This window comes from Ranitomeya imitator, chromosome 1, assembly GCF_032444005.1.
Source record: "Ranitomeya imitator isolate aRanImi1 chromosome 1, aRanImi1.pri, whole genome shotgun sequence".
Lineage (NCBI taxonomy): Eukaryota > Metazoa > Chordata > Amphibia > Anura > Dendrobatidae > Ranitomeya > Ranitomeya imitator.
The window spans coordinates 1,219,212,951-1,219,231,331 of NC_091282.1; the positions used below are offsets into that span (position 1 = coordinate 1,219,212,951).

Sequence of the window (18,381 nt, forward strand, 5' to 3'; positions counted from 1 at the left end):
TCATTCATCTTGTCCACCCACTTTTTCTATATGGAGCCTAAGTTGTTTCTTGTTTAGCTATTCATCTATGTTTCCTCCTTTGGAACTAACTTATTTCTACTTTTCCTTTTTTTCTATTTTTTTACTGATATTTCAGGAAGAAATAAAGAAACTAAAAAGGAAATGTCTATTTTAGACAAGGAGAGGGAAGAAGAAGAGGCCGTACAAGGATGGCCAGAGTATGGTAGAGAGCGAAGAGAGACGAAGATGGAGACCAGACACAGACGAGTTTGAAAAGGGAAAATGGAGTGAGACAAGATGAAGAAAAAAAGGGCAGGTGGAGGCGAGAGAGTAGTATGAGTGAGAGAATTAAAGAGGAAGGATAGAGGAAGAGGGGGAAGACTGAGAGCTGAAGCAAGAAAGGAGTGTAGCATAGGAGAGACGAGGGAATGGAGAGGAGATCTGACGAAGGAAAGAAAGACATAAAGAAAAGGAGGAGAGGAAGAGTAGGCAGGAGAGAGAAAGTAAAGCAGGAGAGGCGAAGAGTTAGGGCTCAAGCATCATAGGAAATCAATTCGATCTCATACCGCAATGCACGGACAGGCAGCAGCTCCCCCGACCCCAGTGTGACAGCCGTATAGAAATATATTTAGCTGACATGTCGGGTCGGGAGAGCCTCAGCCAGTCTATAGATTGCAGTCCCAGATCACACCGATTTACATGGATGTCTGCTTGAGCCCTTTGGAAACGGAGAGGGAAGGAAAGGAGTAAATGAAGGTGTCGCGATAATGTAAAAAATGTCATATTGTGAGTTTAGTTTCAGAAGGTTACATGGCTTTCCACACACACACACTGCAGATTCAACCCCCCTTCCTCCCCCTCTGCATTCGCTCATACAAAGACAAAGCCATATGGCAGACACTCTGTGCAACTTGATACCAATGTGTGAGCAGTTTATGGCTTTTACCTGCAGCAGACAAATCCCCCTAAAACTACTCATTCCCCCAACAAATACCAGCCCAAACTGGTATAGCCCCTTCCAAACTGCATGAGATCCTTTGTTCTATTAACGTGATATATATGGGCACCGATCCAGGCTAGGGATATAAGAATTAAATTATCTGGATGTCGGTCGATAGATCTATCACTCGCTGAAGGAGCTAGAAGCTAAATGCAATGAGTGCAAAGGGTGGATTTCTCCTTAAGCGGTTCATGTAAGTACGCCATATTTACACTTTAAAGAATCGCCCCGACGTGGTGCACCTCGGGAACCTGGTGTATTTCATATACGAGATTCATACAGCGTTATATGCGTAAAAATAGTTTTCATATTCTAAGAAATGGGGAGGTGTCAGCCTCTAAGTGTTGTCACCACAGGCGGAGTGCCTGAGTTTTGGGCTAGGAATAACTTAATGAGACAGCATTCTAGCAGTGTCTTTTGTCCGGGGTCCAGCTGCTATACAGAGGGGTGCCATGCATCTGGATAAATGCTCACCCCCCAGCACACGGCCAGTCAAGATGATACAATGACATAGCGACCTGTAAGTGTTCTTTTCAATTTTAATCCCATTTTTGTAATTTGTACTGTACATATGATATTGTCCCCTTTATAATATCTTTGTATACTTTGTAAACACTGCCTACCTTTTTTTGGAGTAAAATATAAAATTACTAACTGGTCTCTCCATGCTCTAAATGAACTATTGCATCCTCTGAAGTGAATTATGCTACTGATTTGGGTTGGCTCCGGACCTGTTAATCCTAAGAGAATCGGAGCTGGTGGCAGTATACTTTGTTCTGTGCGCTTGGGAGGCTTTGTTGTTATGGCTGGCAATCAGGCAACACAGCGTGCAGTAATCAGCGCACATACAGAGATCTGGCAAAAACCCAAAACAATAGGACGAGCTCTGAGACGTGGAATCTCTGTAGACTGCAGTACCTGAACTGTCCTCACACAACTGGAAGCAGCAGTGGATTGCGCCTATCACTACCTATGCAACTCGGCACTGCCTGAGGAGCTGACTAGCCTGAAGATAGAAATACAAGCCTGACTTACCTCAGAGAAATACCCCAAAGGAATAGGCAGCCCCCACATATAATGACTGTTAGCAAGATGAAAAGACAAACGTAGGAATGAAATAGATTCAGCAAAGTGAGGCCCGATATTCTAGACAGAGCGAGGATAGCAAAGAGAACTATGCAGTCTACAAAAAACCCTAAAACGAAAACCACGCAAAGGGGCAAAAAAGACCCACCGTGCCGAACTAACAGCACGGCGGTGCACCCCTTTGCTTCTCAGAGCTTCCAGCAAAAGATAATAACAAGCTGGACAGAAAAAACAGAAAACAAACTAGAAGCACTTATCTAGCAGAGCAGCAGGCCCAAGGAAAGATGCAGTAGCTCAGATCCAACACTGGAACATTGACAAGGAGCAAGGAAGACAGACTCAGGTGGAGCTAAATAGCAAGGCAGCCAACGAGCTCACCAAAACACCTGAGGGAGGACGCCCAGAGACTGCAATACCACTTGTGACCACAGAATTCACAACAGTACCCCCCCCTTGAGGAGGGGTCACCGAACCCTCACTAGAACCCCCAGGCCGACCAGGATGAGCCACATGAAAGGCACGAACAAGATCTGGGGCATGGACATCAGAGGCAAAAACCCAGGAATTATCTTCCTGAGCATAACCCTTCCATTTGACCAGATACTGGAGTTTCCGTCTAGAGACACGAGAATCCAAAATCTTCTCCACAATATACTCCAATTCCCCCTCCACCAAAACAGGGGCAGGAGGCCCCACAGATGGAACCATAGGTGCCACGTATCTCCTCAACAACGACCTATGGAATACATTATGTATGGAAAAGGAGTCTGGGAGGGTCAGACGAAAAGACACCGGATTGAGAATCTCAGAAATCCTATACGGACCAATAAAACGAGGTTTAAATTTAGGAGAGGAAACCTTCATAGGTATATGACGAGAAGATAACCAAACCAGATCCCCAACACGAAGTCGGGGTCCCACACGGCGTCTGCGATTAGCGAAAAGCTGAGCCTTCTCCTGGGACAAGGTCAAATTGTCCACTACCTGAGTCCAGATCTGCTGCAACCTGTCCACCACATAATCCACACCAGGACAGTCCGAAGACTCAACCTGTCCTGAAGAGAAACGAGGATGGAACCCAGAATTGCAGAAAAATGGAGAGACCAAGGTAGCCGAGCTGGCCCGATTATTAAGGGCGAACTCAGCCAACGGCAAAAATGACACCCAATCATCCTGGTCAGCGGAAACAAAACATCTCAGATATGTTTCCAAGGTCTGATTGGTTCGTTCGGTCTGGCCATTAGTCTGAGGATGGAAGGCCGAGGAAAAAGATAGGTCAATGCCCATCCTACCACAAAAGGCTCGCCAGAACCTTGAGACAAACTGGGAACCTCTGTCAGAAACAATATTCTCAGGAATGCCATGCAAACGAACCACATGCTGGAAGAACAAAGGCACCAAATCAGAGGAGGAAGGCAATTTAACCAAGGGCACCAGATGGACCATTTTAGAAAAGCGATCACAGACCACCCAAATGACAGACATCTTTTGAGAAACGGGAAGGTCAGAAATGAAATCCATCGAAATATGTGTCCAAGGCCTCTTCGGGACCGGCAAGGGCAAAAGCAACCCACTGGCACGTGAACAGCAGGGCTTAGCCCTAGCACAAATTCCACAGGACTGCACAAAAGCACGCACATCCCGCGACAGAGACGGCCACCAAAAGGATCTAGCAACCAACTCCCTGGTACCAAAGATTCCTGGATGACCGGCCAGCACCGAACAATGAAGTTCAGAGATAACTTTACTAGTCCACCTATCAGGGACGAACAGTTTCTCGGCCGGACAACGATCAGGTTTATTAGCCTGAAATTTCTGCAACACTCTCCGCAAATCAGGGGAGATGGCAGACACAATGACTCCTTCCTTGAGGATACTCGCCGGCTCAGATAACCCCGGAGAGTCGGGCACAAAACTCCTAGACAGAGCATCCGCCTTCACATTTTTAGAGCCCGGAAGGTATGAAATCACAAAATCAAAACGAGCAAAAAATAACGACCAACGGGCCTGTCTAGGATTCAAGCGCTTGGCAGACTCAAGATAAGTAAGGTTCTTATGATCAGTCAAAACCACCACGCGATGCTTAGCACCCTCAAGCCAATGACGCCACTCCTCGAATGCCCACTTCATGGCCAGCAACTCTCGGTTGCCCACATCATAATTACGCTCAGCAGCAGAAAATTTCCTGGAAAAGAAAGCACATGGTTTGAACACTGAGCAACCAGAACCTCTCTGTGACAAAACCGCCCCTGCACCAATCTCAGAAGCATCAACCTCGACCTGGAACGGAAGAGAAACATCAGGTTGACACAACACAGGGGCACAGCAAAAACGACGCTTCAACTCCTGAAAAGCTTCCACGGCAGCAGAAGACCAATTAACCAAATCAGCACCCTTCTTGGTCAAATCGGTCAATGGTCTGGCAATGCTAGAAAAATTACAGATGAAGCGACGATAAAAATTAGCAAAGCCCAGGAATTTCTGCAAACTTTTTAGAGATGTCGGCTGAGTCCAATCCTGGATGGCCTGAACCTTAACCGGATCCATCTCGATAGTAGAAGGGGAAAAGATGAACCCCAAAAATGAAACTTTCTGCACACCGAAGAGACACTTTGATCCCTTCACAAACAAGGAATTAGCACGCAGTACCTGGAAAACCATTCTGACTTGCTTTACATGAGACTCCCAATCATCTGAGAAGATCAAAATGTCATCCAAGTAAACAATCAAGAATTTATCCAGATACTCACGAAAAATGTCATGCATAAAAGACTGAAAAACAGATGGAGCATTGGCAAGTCCGAACGGCATCACCAGATACTCAAAATGACCCTCGGGCGTATTAAATGCCGTTTTCCATTCATCTCCCTGCCTGATTCTCACCAGATTATACGCACCACGAAGATCAATCTTAGTAAACCAACTAGCCCCCTTAATCCGAGCAAACAAGTCAGAAATCAATGGCAAGGGATACTGAAACTTAACAGTGATCTTATTAAGAAGGCGGTAATCAATACACGGTCTTAGCGAACCATCCTTCTTGGCTACAAAAAAGAACCCTGCTCCCAATGGTGACGACGATGGGCGAATATGTCCCTTCTCCAGGGACTCCTTCACATAACTGCGCATAGCGGTGTGTTCAGGTACGGACAAATTAAATAAACGACCCTTAGGGAATTTACTACCAGGAATCAAATCGATAGCACAATCACAATTCCTATGCGGAGGAAGGGCATCAGACTTGGACTCTTCAAATACATCCTGAAAGTCCGACAAGAACTCTGGGATGTCAGAAGGAATGGATGACGAAATAGACAAAAATGGAACATCACCATGTACTCCCTGACAACCCCAGCTGGTTACCGACATAGAGTTCCAATCCAATACTGGATTATGGGTTTGTAGCCATGGCAACCCCAACACGACCACATCATGCAAATTATGCAGTACCAAAAAGCGAATAACTTCCTGATGTGCAGGAGCCATGCACATGGTCAGCTGGGCCCAGTACTGAGGCTTATTCTTGGCCAGAGGTGTAGCATCAATTCCTCTCAACGGAATAGGACACCGCAAAGGCTCCAAGAAAAATCCACAACGTTTAGCATAATCCAAATCCATCAGATTCAGGGCAGCGCCTGAATCCACAAACGCCATGACAGAATATGATGACAAAGAGCACATTAAGGTAATGGACAAAAGGAATTTGGACTGTACAGTACCAATAACGGCAGAGCTATCGAACCGCCTAGTGCGTTTAGGACAATTAGAAATAGCATGAGTAGAATCACCACAATAGAAACACAGTCTGTTCAGACGTCTGTGTTCGTGCCGTTCTACTTTAGTCATAGTCCTGTTGCACTGCATAGGCTCAGGCTTACTCTCAGACAATACCGCCAGATGGTGCACAGATTTACGCTCGCGCAAGCGACGACCGATCTGAATGGCCAAGGACATAGACTCATTCAAACCAGCAGGCATAGGAAATCCCACCATTACATCCTTAAGAGCTTCAGAGAGACCCTTTCTGAACAAAGCCGCTAGTGCAGATTCATTCCACAGAGTGAGTACTGACCATTTTCTAAATTTCTGACAATATAGTTCTACATCATCCTGACCCTGGCATAAAGCCAGCAGATTTTTCTCAGCTTGATCCACTGAATTAGGCTCATCGTAAAGCAATCCCAGCGCCTGGAAAAATGCATCAATATTACTCAATGCAGAATCTCCTGGTGCAAGAGAAAACGCCCAGTCCTGTGGGTCGCCGCGCAAAAAAGAAATAATAATCAAAACCTGTTGAATAGGATTACCAGAAGAATGAGGTTTCAAGGCCAAAAATAGCTTACAATTATTTCTGAAGCTCAGGAACTTAGTTCTGTCACCAAAAAACAAATCAGGAATCGGAATTCTTGGTTCTAGCATCGATTTCTGATCAATAGTATCTTGAATCTTTTGTACATTTACAACGAGATTATCCATTGAGGAGCACAGAGCCTGAATATCCATGTCCACAGCTGTGTCCTGAAGCACTCTAATGTCTAGGGGAAAAAAAAGACTGAAGACAGAGCTAAGAAAAAAAAATGATGTCAGGATTTCTCTTTTCCCTCTATTGGAAATCATTGGTTTGGCTCCTTGTACTGTTATGGCTGGCAATCAGGCAACACAGCGTGCAGTAATCAGCGCACATACAGAGATCTGGCAAAAACCCAAAACAATAGGACGAGCTCTGAGACGTGGAATCTCTGTAGACTGCAGTACCTGAACTGTCCTCACACAACTGGAAGCAGCAGTGGATTGCGCCTATCACTACCTATGCAACTCGGCACTGCCTGAGGAGCTGACTAGCCTGAAGATAGAAATACAAGCCTGACTTACCTCAGAGAAATACCCCAAAGGAATAGGCAGCCCCCACATATAATGACTGTTAGCAAGATGAAAAGACAAACGTAGGAATGAAATAGATTCAGCAAAGTGAGGCCCGATATTCTAGACAGAGCGAGGATAGCAAAGAGAACTATGCAGTCTACAAAAAACCCTAAAACGAAAACCACGCAAAGGGGCAAAAAAGACCCACCGTGCCGAACTAACAGCACGGCGGTGCACCCCTTTGCTTCTCAGAGCTTCCAGCAAAAGATAATAACAAGCTGGACAGAAAAAACAGAAAACAAACTAGAAGCACTTATCTAGCAGAGCAGCAGGCCCAAGGAAAGATGCAGTAGCTCAGATCCAACACTGGAACATTGACAAGGAGCAAGGAAGACAGACTCAGGTGGAGCTAAATAGCAAGGCAGCCAACGAGCTCACCAAAACACCTGAGGGAGGACGCCCAGAGACTGCAATACCACTTGTGACCACAGAATTCACAACACTTTGTAGCGATGGCGGCTTTGATAATTATTGTTCACTCCTGAGTGGGAGTAGTTATATCGCTCTCGCTGCAGTGTGCCCCATAGCCAGCACACAGCAGGCAGCATTTCTGGTGAATAATTACCCTAGGTGCAGTACCCGGACTGACCTGAGGTTAAGGGGGCGCCAGAGAGCTGCAAGTTCCAAACCTGAACTGGGAAGTGGGATAGATATAGATAAATCTCCTTCAGAAGGAATCAGGGGCAACCAAACAACCCTGGTTTGTGACAAATTGGTGTGAGTGGTGGGGATGATAAAGGTATATTCCTCGTGAATCGTGACATATTGGTGGGATCCCTGACACAGCCGGTGGGATCCATGACATATTGGTGGCAGCACGGTGGGATCCGTGACAGAAGGGATAAAGAGGAATGTCAGCGAAGTGAGGAGGAGTGGTGAGAGGGAGGAGAAAAGGAGGAAGAGGAAATTGGGTAAAGGAGGAGGAGTGGACTAATAAAGGAAGAACATAGAAAAAGCAAGAGGTAGGAGGGAGGCAGGCAAAGTTTTTTATACAAATGTATAAATGGTTGTTTATGTTTGTTTTATTAATAAAATGGCCGCTGTGGCCAAATTATCCAATGAAATAATTGTCATGTCTTAATTGAGGGGAAGAAACATTTCTTGGGGTGAATGTGGTCGGGGGTAAGCATTATGCGGTACAGTATCTCGAAGGTCCAATCTTGGGATACGTCGTCAAGTGGGGGGCTGTAGGAATGCAGTTAATCGAAAGCTCCCCATGACTGCGTTGCCAAGGGAACTTTGGGAGCATTGTTTGAAATGAGGCAGGAACAGTCGGGATTGGTTTAAGGGATGGGGGGGAAAAGGGGTGGTCCGTAATTTGTAGGGCGGGTTCATAGAGAAAGTGCGGGAAAGGGGGCCATTACCTTGTAGGCAACGAAGCTGTGAAGCCCACCCACCCACCCTTGTTTTTTGGTTCTTGCTTTGGGTGTTTTTGTCGGGCTTGGGGGGGAGTAGTAAGGGAATTCCGGAGTTAAATTAGTCTTTTTCGTAGGGGTTCAAGTCGTACTGTCGTCACAGTGGCTGGTTGGCGGGCGGTGGGGTTCTTGGAGTCGGTGTTTTATGAGGCGGATCTGGCTTTGGTTTATTGACTCTGGACGGGGATTTTACCTCGTGAGCTTTGGGGTTGGTTTGCCCAGTAAACGGGTTACATGGTGCCCTCGAGCTGGTGGTTACGGCTGAGGGTAAAGAAGGTTTTCGCTTAAAAAAGTTGGTTTGGGCTTTTGCCTATTGGGTGCCAGATTTATTAGCTCCAAGAACCCTCCCCTCAGTTTTTTATACAAATGAATAAATGGTTGTTTACGTTTGTTTTATTAATAAAAAATGGCCGCTGTGGCCAAATTAGCCAAAGAAATAATTGTCATGTCTTAATTGAGGGGAAGAAACATTTCTCGGGGTGAATGTGGTCAGGGGTAAGCACTATGCGGTATCTCGAAGGTCCAATCTTGGGATACGCAGTCATGTGATGTGGAGACATGTGACGCTCTATCACCACTGTGGATGTGATGTGGGGACATGTAAAGCTCTATCACCACCGTGTATGTGATGTGAGGACATGTGACGATCTATCACCACCGTGTATGTGATGTGAGGACATGTGACGATCTATCACCACTCTGGATGTGATGTGGAGACATGTGACGCTCTATCACCACTGTAGATGTGATGTGGAGACATGTGAAGCTCTATCACCACTGTGGATGTGATGTGGGGACATGTGAAGCTCTATCACCACCGTGTATGTGATGTGAGGACATGTGAAGCTCTATCACCACTGTGTATGTGATGTGAGGACATGTGACGATCTATCACCACTCTGGATGTGATGTGGAGACATGTGACGCTCTATCACCACTGTAGATGTGATGTGGAGACATGTGAAGCTCTATCACCACTGTGGATGTGATGTGGGGACATGTGAAGCTCTATCACCACCGTGTATGTGATGTGAGGACATGTGACGCTCTATCACCACTCTGGATGTGATGTGGGGACATGTGAAGCTCTGTCACCACTGTGGATGTGATGCACCCTCTGGAAGGCCCGTGCACCCTCTAGAAGCCCCGTGCACCCTCTAGAAGCCCCGTGCACCCTCTAGAAGCCCCGTGTCCCCTCTAGAAGCCCGGTCCACCCTCTAGAAGGCCCGTCGACCCTCTAGATGGCCCATCCACCTTCTAGAAGCCCCGTCCACCTTCTAGAAGCCCTGTGCACCCTCTAGAAGGCCCATCCACCCTCTCGAAGCACCACCCTTCCCATCCATCTGTTTCCAGGCCCATAACTGAGGCAGAATCTGACGTGACACCACCGTAAGGCCGCAGATTCTCAGCCAGAGACCATGTGACCATTAACACAGCTCGGGTACTGCAGGATGTGACAAATTATTTAGTGAGAAGCTAATCTGTGGGAGTTATGGCAGATGGACGGGGGTTGAAAAGTCTTGGCCAACCACTTTACTGTAGAAGAAGATATGAAGCCTTCATGATCTCTTAATTAGAATTGTTTTCATTACAGACACGTTCTCGCACTTCCCATCTGCAACATCCAAAATAATCAACTTCAGCTCCAGCCGTGATATTGGACTGATATAGAAGAGTTTGAGAAGACAAGACCAAGTATTCTCCACGTAAACCACAAGAAAGCATCAACGCAAAGCAAAATGTCTGGTGAGAATTTTATTTATTTATTTTTGACTTCTTGTTATACCGGACATCTAAAAAACAAAGAAAACAATAATATAGAAATGTTCTAGGAATCTTTGTGATTGCAGGAAGCTCATGGAAATGCCCATTGTCATGTAGACCACAATCAAACTGCTGCGATAGAAACGTCAAATTGTGTGAAATCCATCGGGCCCATCAATATTACATCAGTGGGGGTCTCACGTCTGTCACCGCCCATCATTTAAAAAATTATAGTAACAAACCTCGTTTTCAGTTGTTTTTGAGTCTGTACTATAGTGATACAATGTAACTGGAGCGTTTTATCAGAAGGTTCTGGATGTTCTGTGCCACAACTGATCTGTGCTCTCGTTCTCCCTCAGTGCTTCTGATTCCTTAAGGAAACCCATTTTAAAAGACAAAAACATGTTAGGAAGATAAATAGGATGATTGCCTTCATGCTTAAGGCTGGTTTCACATTTGCGTTTAAAAATGCAGTGTTTTTGCATGTTTAAATACAAACGCGGCGTTTTGACGCGTTTACATGTGTTTTTTCATGCGTTTGCGTTTTTAAACGCATGATGAGAAGTGTGTGACAGCTGCCAATCATCAAAATCAACAAGAAAACCCACTATAAACAGAAATACCTAGGGTTAGGGTTTGGATCCCTAGTAACCCTAGGGATCTGTTATGTTTGCTAATGACAGGTGTTATGAAGGCAATCCAGAGACACAGTGTGCTTAGCGATCAGAGCGCACACAGTGATCTGACAAATACCCAAAAACACAAGAACGAGCTCTGAGACGTGGAAACTCTGTAGACTGCACACCTGATCCTATCCTAAACACAACTAAAAGCGGCTGTGGATTGCGCCTAGCAACTACCTATGCAACTCGGCACAGCCTAAGAAACTAGCTAGCCTGAAGAGAGAAAAATAGGCCTGACTTGCCCCAGAGAAATTCCCCAAAGGAAAAGGCAGCCCCCCACATATAATGACTGTGAGTAAGATGAAAAGACAAAACGTAGGGATGAAATAGATTCAGCAAAGTGGGGCCCGATATTCTAGGACAGAGCGAGGACAGTAAAGCGAACTTTGCAGTCTACAAAAAACCCTAAAGCAAAAACCACGCAAAGGGGGCAAAAAAGACCCACCGTGCCGAACTAACGGCACGGCGGTACACCCTTTGCGTCTCAGAGCTTCCAGCAAAACAAAAGACAAGCTGGACAGAAAAAAAGCAACAAAATAGCAAAAAGCACTTAGCTATACAGAGCAGCAGGTCACAGGAACAATCAGGAGAAGCTCAGATCCAACACTGAAACATTGACAAGGAGCAAGGATAGCAGCATCAGGCGGAGTTAAGTAATGAAGCAGTTAACGAGCTCACCAGAACACCTGAGGGAGGAAGCTCAGAAGCTGCAGTACCACTTGTGACCACAGGAGTGAATTCAGCCACAGAATTCACAACAGTACCCCCCCCTTGAGGAGGGGTCACCGAACCCTCACCAGAGCCCCCAGGCCGACCAGGATGAGCCGCATGAAAGGCACGAACAAGGTCGGAAGCATGAACATCAGAGGCAAAAACCCAGGAATTATCTTCCTGAGCATAACCCTTCCATTTAACCAGATACTGGAGTTTCCGTCTAGAAACACGAGAATCCAAAATCTTCTCCACAATATACTCCAATTCCCCCTCCACCAAAACCGGGGCAGGAGGCTCAACAGATGGAACCATAGGTGCCACGTATCTCCGCAACAACGACCTATGGAATACATTATGTATGGAAAAGGAGTCTGGGAGGGTCAAACGAAAAGACACAGGATTGAGAACCTCAGAAATCCTTTACGGACCAATAAAACGAGGTTTAAATTTAGGAGAGGAAACCTTCATAGGAATATGACGAGAAGATAACCAAACCAGATCCCCAACACGAAGTCGGGGACCCACACGGCGTCTGCGATTAGCGAAAAGTTGAGCTTTCTCCTGGGACAAGGTCAAATTGTCCACTACCTGAGTCCAGATCTGCTGCAACCTATCCACCACAGAATCCACACCAGGACAGTCCGAAGACTCAACCTGTCCTGAAGAGAAACGAGGATGGAACCCAGAATTGCAAAAAAAATGGAGAAACCAAGGTAGCCGAGCTGGCCCGATTATTAAGGGCGAACTCAGCCAACGGCAAAAAGGACACCCAATCATCCTGGTCTGCAGAAACAAAACATCTCAGATATGTTTCCAAGGTCTGATTGGTTCGTTCGGTCTGGCCATTAGTCTGAGGATGGAAAGCCGAGGAAAAGGATAGGTCAATGCCCATCCTACCACAAAAGGCTCGCCAAAACCTTGAAACAAACTGGGAACCTCTGTCAGAAACAATATTCTCAGGAATGCCATGCAACCGAACCACATGCTGAAAGAACAAAGGTACCAAATCAGAGGAGGAAGGCAATTTAGCCAAGGGCACCAGATGGACCATTTTAGAAAAGCGATCACAGACCACCCAAATGACTGACATCTTTTGAGAAACGGGAAGGTCAGAAATGAAATCCATCGAAATATGTGTCCAAGGCCTCTTTGGGACCGGCAAGAGCAAAAGCAACCCACTGGCACGAGAACAGCAGGGCTTAGCCCTAGCACAAATCCCACAGGACGGCACAAAAGTACGTACATCCCGTGACAGAGATGGCCACCAGAAGGATCTAACCACTAACTCTCTGGTACCAAAGATTCCAGGATGACCAGCCAACACCGAACAATGAAGTTCAGAGATAACTTTATTAGTCCACCTATCAGGGACGAACAGTTTCTCCGCCGGACAACGATCAGGTTTATTCGCCTGAAATTTTTGCAGCACCCGCCGCAAATCAGGGGAGATGGCAGACACAATGACTCCTTCCTTGAGGATACCCGCTGGCTCAGATAAACCCGGAGAGTCGGGCACAAAACTCCTAGACAGAGCATCCGCCTTCACATTTTTAGAGCCCGGAAGGTACGAAATCACAAAGTCGAAGCGGGCAAAAAATAACGACCAACGGGCCTGTCTAGGATTCAAGCACTTGGCAGACTCGAGATAAGTCAAGTTCTTATGATCAGTCAATACCACCACGCGATGCTTAGCTCCTTCAAGCCAATGACGCCACTCCTCGAATGCCCACTTCATGGCCAGCAACTCTCGATTGCCCACATCATAATTACGCTCAGCGGGCGAAAACTTCCTGGAAAAGAAAGCACATGGTTTCATCACTGAGCAATCAGAACCTCTCTGTGACAAAACCGCCCCTGCTCCAATCTCAGAAGCATCAACCTCGACCTGGAACGGAAGAGAAACATCTGGCTGACACAACACAGGGGCAGAACAAAAACGACGCTTCAACTCCTGAAAAGCTTCCACAGCAGCAGAAGACCAATTAACCAAATCAGCACCCTTCTTGGTCAAATCGGTCAATGGTTTGGCAATGCTAGAAAAATTACAGATGAAGCGACGATAAAAATTAGCAAAGCCCAGGAACTTTTGCAGACTTTTCAGAGATGTCGGCTGAATCCAATCCTGGATGGCTTGGACCTTAACTGGATCCATCTCGATAGTAGAAGGGGTAAAGATGAACCCCAAAAATGAAACTTTCTGCACACCGAAGAGACACTTTGATCCCTTCACAAACAAAGAGTTAGCACGCAGGACCTGAAAAACCATTCTGACCTGCTTCACATGAGACTCCCAATCATCTGAGAAGATCAAAATGTCATCCAAGTAAACAATCAGGAATTTATCCAGATACTCACGGAAGATGTCATGCATAAAAGACTGAAACACAGATGGAGCATTGGCAAGTCCGAACGGCATCACTAGATACTCAAAATGACCCTCGGGCGTATTGAATGCAGTTTTCCATTCATCTCCTTGCCTGATTCTCACCAGATTATACGCACCACGAAGATCTATCTTAGTGAACCAACTAGCCCCCTTAATCCGAGCAAACAAGTCAGATAACAATGGCAAGGGATACTGAAATTTAACAGTGATCTTATTAAGAAGGCGGTAATCAATACACGGTCTCAGCGAACCATCCTTCTTGGCTACAAAAAAGAACCCTGCTCCCAGTGGTGATGACGATGGGCGAATATGTCCCTTCTCCAGGGATTCCTTCACATAACTGCGCATAGCGGCGTGTTCGGGCACGGATAAATTAAATAATCGACCTTTAGGGAATTTACTACCAGGAATCAAATTGATAGCACAATCACAATCCCTATGCGGAGGTAGGGCATCGGACTTGGGCTCTTCAAATACATCCTGATAATCAGACAAGAACTCTGGGACCTCAGAAGGGGTGGATGACGAAATCGACAAAAATGGAACATCACCATGTACCCCCTGACAACCCCAGCTGGATACCGACATGGAATTCCAATCCAATACTGGATTATGGGTTTGTAGCCATGGCAACCCCAACACGACCACATCATGCAGATTATGCAACACCAGAAAGCGAATAACTTCCTGATGTGCAGGAGCCATGCACATGGTCAGCTGGGCCCAGTACTGAGGTTTATTCTTGGCCAAAGGTGTAGCATCAATTCCTCTCAATGGAATAGGACACCGCAAAGGCTCCAAGAAAAACCCACAACGTTTAGCATAATCCAAATCCATCAGATTCAGGGCAGCGCCCGAATCCACAAACGCCATGACAGAAAACGACGACAAAGAGCATATCAAGGTAATGGACAGAAGGAATTTGGACTGTACAGTACCAATGACGGCAGACCTAGCGGACCGCTTAGTGCGCTTAGGACAATCAGAAATAGCATGAGTGGAATCACCACAGTAGAAACACAGACCATTCAGACGTCTGTATTCCTGCCGTTCAACTCTAGTCATAGTCCTATCGCACTGCATAGGCTCAGGTTTAACCTCAGGCAATACCGCCAAATGGTGCACAGATTTACGCTCGCGCAAGCGTCGACCGATCTGAATGGCCAAAGACAAAGACTCATTCAAACCAGCAGGCATAGGAAAACCCACCATGACATCCTTAAGAGCCTCAGAGAGACCCTTTCTGAACAAAGCTGCCAGCGCAGATTCATTCCACTGAGTGAGTACTGACCATTTCCTAAATTTCTGACAATATACTTCTATATCATCCTGACCCTGGCACAAAGCCAGCAAATTTTTCTCAGCCTGATCCACTGAATTAGGCTCATCGTACAGCAATCCGAGCGCCAGGAAAAACGCATCGACACTACTCAATGCAGGGTCTCCTGGCGCAAGAGAAAATGCCCAGTCCTGAGGGTCGCCGCGCAAAAAAGAAATAATAATCAAAACCTGCTGAATAGGATTACCAGAAGAATGAGGTTTCAAGGCCAGAAATAGCTTACAATTATTTTTGAAACTTAGAAACTTAGTTCTATCTCCAAAAAACAAATCAGGAATAGGAATTCTTGGTTCTAACATAGATTTCTGATCAATAGTATCTTGAATTTTTTGTACATTTATAACGAGATTATCCATTGAAGAGCACAGACCCTGAATATCCATGTCTACACCTGTGTCCAGAATCACCCAAATGTCTAGGGGAAAAAAAAAAAGTGAACACAGAGCAGAAAAAAAAAAAAAATGTCAGAACTTTTTCTTTCCCTCTATTGAGAATCATTAGTTGGCTCCTTGTACTGTTATGTCTGCTAATGAAAGGTGAAATGAAGGCAATCCAGAGACACAGTGTGCCTAGCGATCAGAGCGCACACAGTGATCTGACAAATACCCAAAAACACAAGAACGAGCTCTGAGACGTGGAAACTCTGTAGACTGCACACCTGATCCTATCCTAAACACAACTAAAAGCGGCTGTGGATTGCGCCTAACAACTACCTAGGCAACTCGGCACAGCCTAAGAAACTAGCTAGCCTGAAGATAGAAAAATAGGCCTGACTTGCCCCAGAGAAATTCCCCAAAGGAAAAGGCAGCCCCCCACATATAATGACTGTGAGTAAGATGAAAAGACAAAACGTAGGGATGAAATAGATTCAGCAAAGTGGGGCCCGATATTCTAGGACAGAGCGAGGACAGTAAAGCGAACTTTGCAGTCTACAAAAAACCCTAAAGCAAAAACCACGCAAAGGGGGCAAAAAAAAAAACCCACCGTGCCGAACTAACGGCACGGCGGTACACCCTTTGCATCTCAGAGCTTCCAGCAAAACAAAAGACAAGCTGGACAGAAAAAAAGCAACAAAATAGCAAAAAGCACTTAGCTATACAGAGCAGCAGGTCACAGGAACAATCAGGAGAAGCTCAGATCCAACACTGAAACATTGACAAGGAGCAAGGATAGCAGCATCAGGCGGAGTTAAGTAATGAAGCAGTTAACGAGCTCACCAGAACACCTGAGGGAGGAAGCTCAGAAGCTGCAGTACCACTTGTGACCACAGGAGTGAATTCAGCCACAGAATTCACAACAGGGATCCTAACCCTAACCCTAAGGGATCTTAACCCTTACCCTAAGGGATCCTAACCCTAACCCTACCCCTAACCCTAAGGGATCCTAACCCTAACCCTAACCCATCCTAACCCTAACCCTAAGGGATCCTAACCCTACCCCTAACCCTAACTCTAAGGGATCCTAACCCTAACCCTACCCCTAACCCTAATGGATCCTAACCCTAACCCTAACCCTAAGGGATCCTTACCCTAACCCTTAAGGTTAGGGTTAGGTTTAGGATCCCTTAGGGTTAGGGTTAGGTTTAGGATCCTTTATGGTTAGGGTTAGGGTTAGTTTAAAAACGCATGCAAACGCATGTGCTTAAAAACGCATGCGTTTACATAGACAGCAATACGTTTTTTTGCCGCAGAAAACGCATGAGGCGGCAAAACGCATGCAAAAAAACGCATGCGTTTTTAATGTTAGGTATAGGGGAAAAAACGCATGCTTTTTTTGCGCTAAAACGCAGCGGCAAAAAACGCAAATGTGAAACAAGCCTAATAGAGACCACATTATGTTGTTGGAGGTGATGATTTTATGATTCCAGACGCATTGTACAGCGGTATGTAAAAGTTTGGGCACCCATGGTCAAAATTACTGTTATTGTGAACAATTAAGAAAGTTGAAGATGAAATGATCTCTAAGAGGCCTAAAATTGCAGATGACACATTTTCTTTGTATTTTAGGCAAACAAAAACATATTTTCATCTTTTACATTTTAAAAATTACAAAAAAGAAAATGGGATGATGCACAAGTTTGTGGTTAGTTCTTAGTATCACCGGCTTTTGCAAGTACCACAGCTTGTAAGCCCTCTGTGTAGCCAGACAAGAGTCTTTCTCTTCTTTGAGGGATTTTCCTCCATTCTTTCATGAAAAATTCCTGCGGTTCTGTGAGATTCATGGGGCGTCTTACATCCTCTGCTATTTTGAGGTCTCGCCACAGATTATCAATGATGTTCAAACCAGAGGACTGTGACGGCCATTGTAAAACTTTCAGCTTGTGAGGTCGTAAGTCGCCCAGGGCAATGGGGATACTCGGTACCGGGTCCGGTCGCACTTAAAGGGGATGTCACGGTGGCTGTGACCCGGTCCGTGGCACTGGGCACTCAATCAAAAGGGGCAAGTCTTTTAAGGGGCTTTGTAATAAGGTTTTTATGTGTATTTGTGCCACTTGTGGTTCTCGGTCAGAGGGGACCGACGCTGCTTAAAGGGGTCCTCTAGGGTGATGTTACTGCAGCATAGATGGTGATGCTTCCCACAGGTGTAGCGGGGTTCCCAGTGTAGTGGGCAAGGATGATGTGTTGCCAGTAAATAAAAGGAGGACACAGGGTTGCAGTCTTTACCTGGTTTACTGATGGTAGCAGGCCTCAGTCCAGGGTACCGGCAACAGGTGTAGATGGAGTTCAGGCAGCCTGAAGACAGGTGGAAACTCCTTTGGCAGGTCAGGTTGGGAGTCTTCCACTTTGCGCTGGCTATTAGTTTCTTGCTGCCTGTAGTGTCCAAACAAGGTCCTCGTTCTCTCCTGTCCTGTGACAGTACTTGCACAGTAGGCAACTTGAACTGTTTCTCTGGGGTCTCTTTGTACGGTAACTCCGGGCTCTGCAATGCTGCTGTACCTCAGGTTTGATGTAGGCAAGAAACTTTCAGCTCTCTGCCCTCCGGTTCTGCTGTGGGACCTGCAGTTGCCCACAACCTCGGGCTCCCGGTGCACGGCCTCTGCGCTCTGCTTAGAGGGACCCATTCACAGCCCT

The 18,381-nt window shown here is 46.0% G+C and overlaps 1 protein-coding gene across 1 annotated transcript in view; it reads left to right on the forward strand.

The window, feature by feature from the left end:
• LOC138657337 (uncharacterized) overlaps nt 1-18,381 on the forward strand; it is a 70,404-nt gene that overhangs the window by 12,363 nt on the left and 39,660 nt on the right. The window contains exon 2 of the mRNA XM_069745074.1: nt 10,019-10,170. Within this exon, the coding sequence (XP_069601175.1) occupies nt 10,164-10,170 (7 nt within the window). The 5' untranslated portion in view covers nt 10,019-10,163. The remainder of the gene's footprint in view (nt 1-10,018; nt 10,171-18,381) is intronic.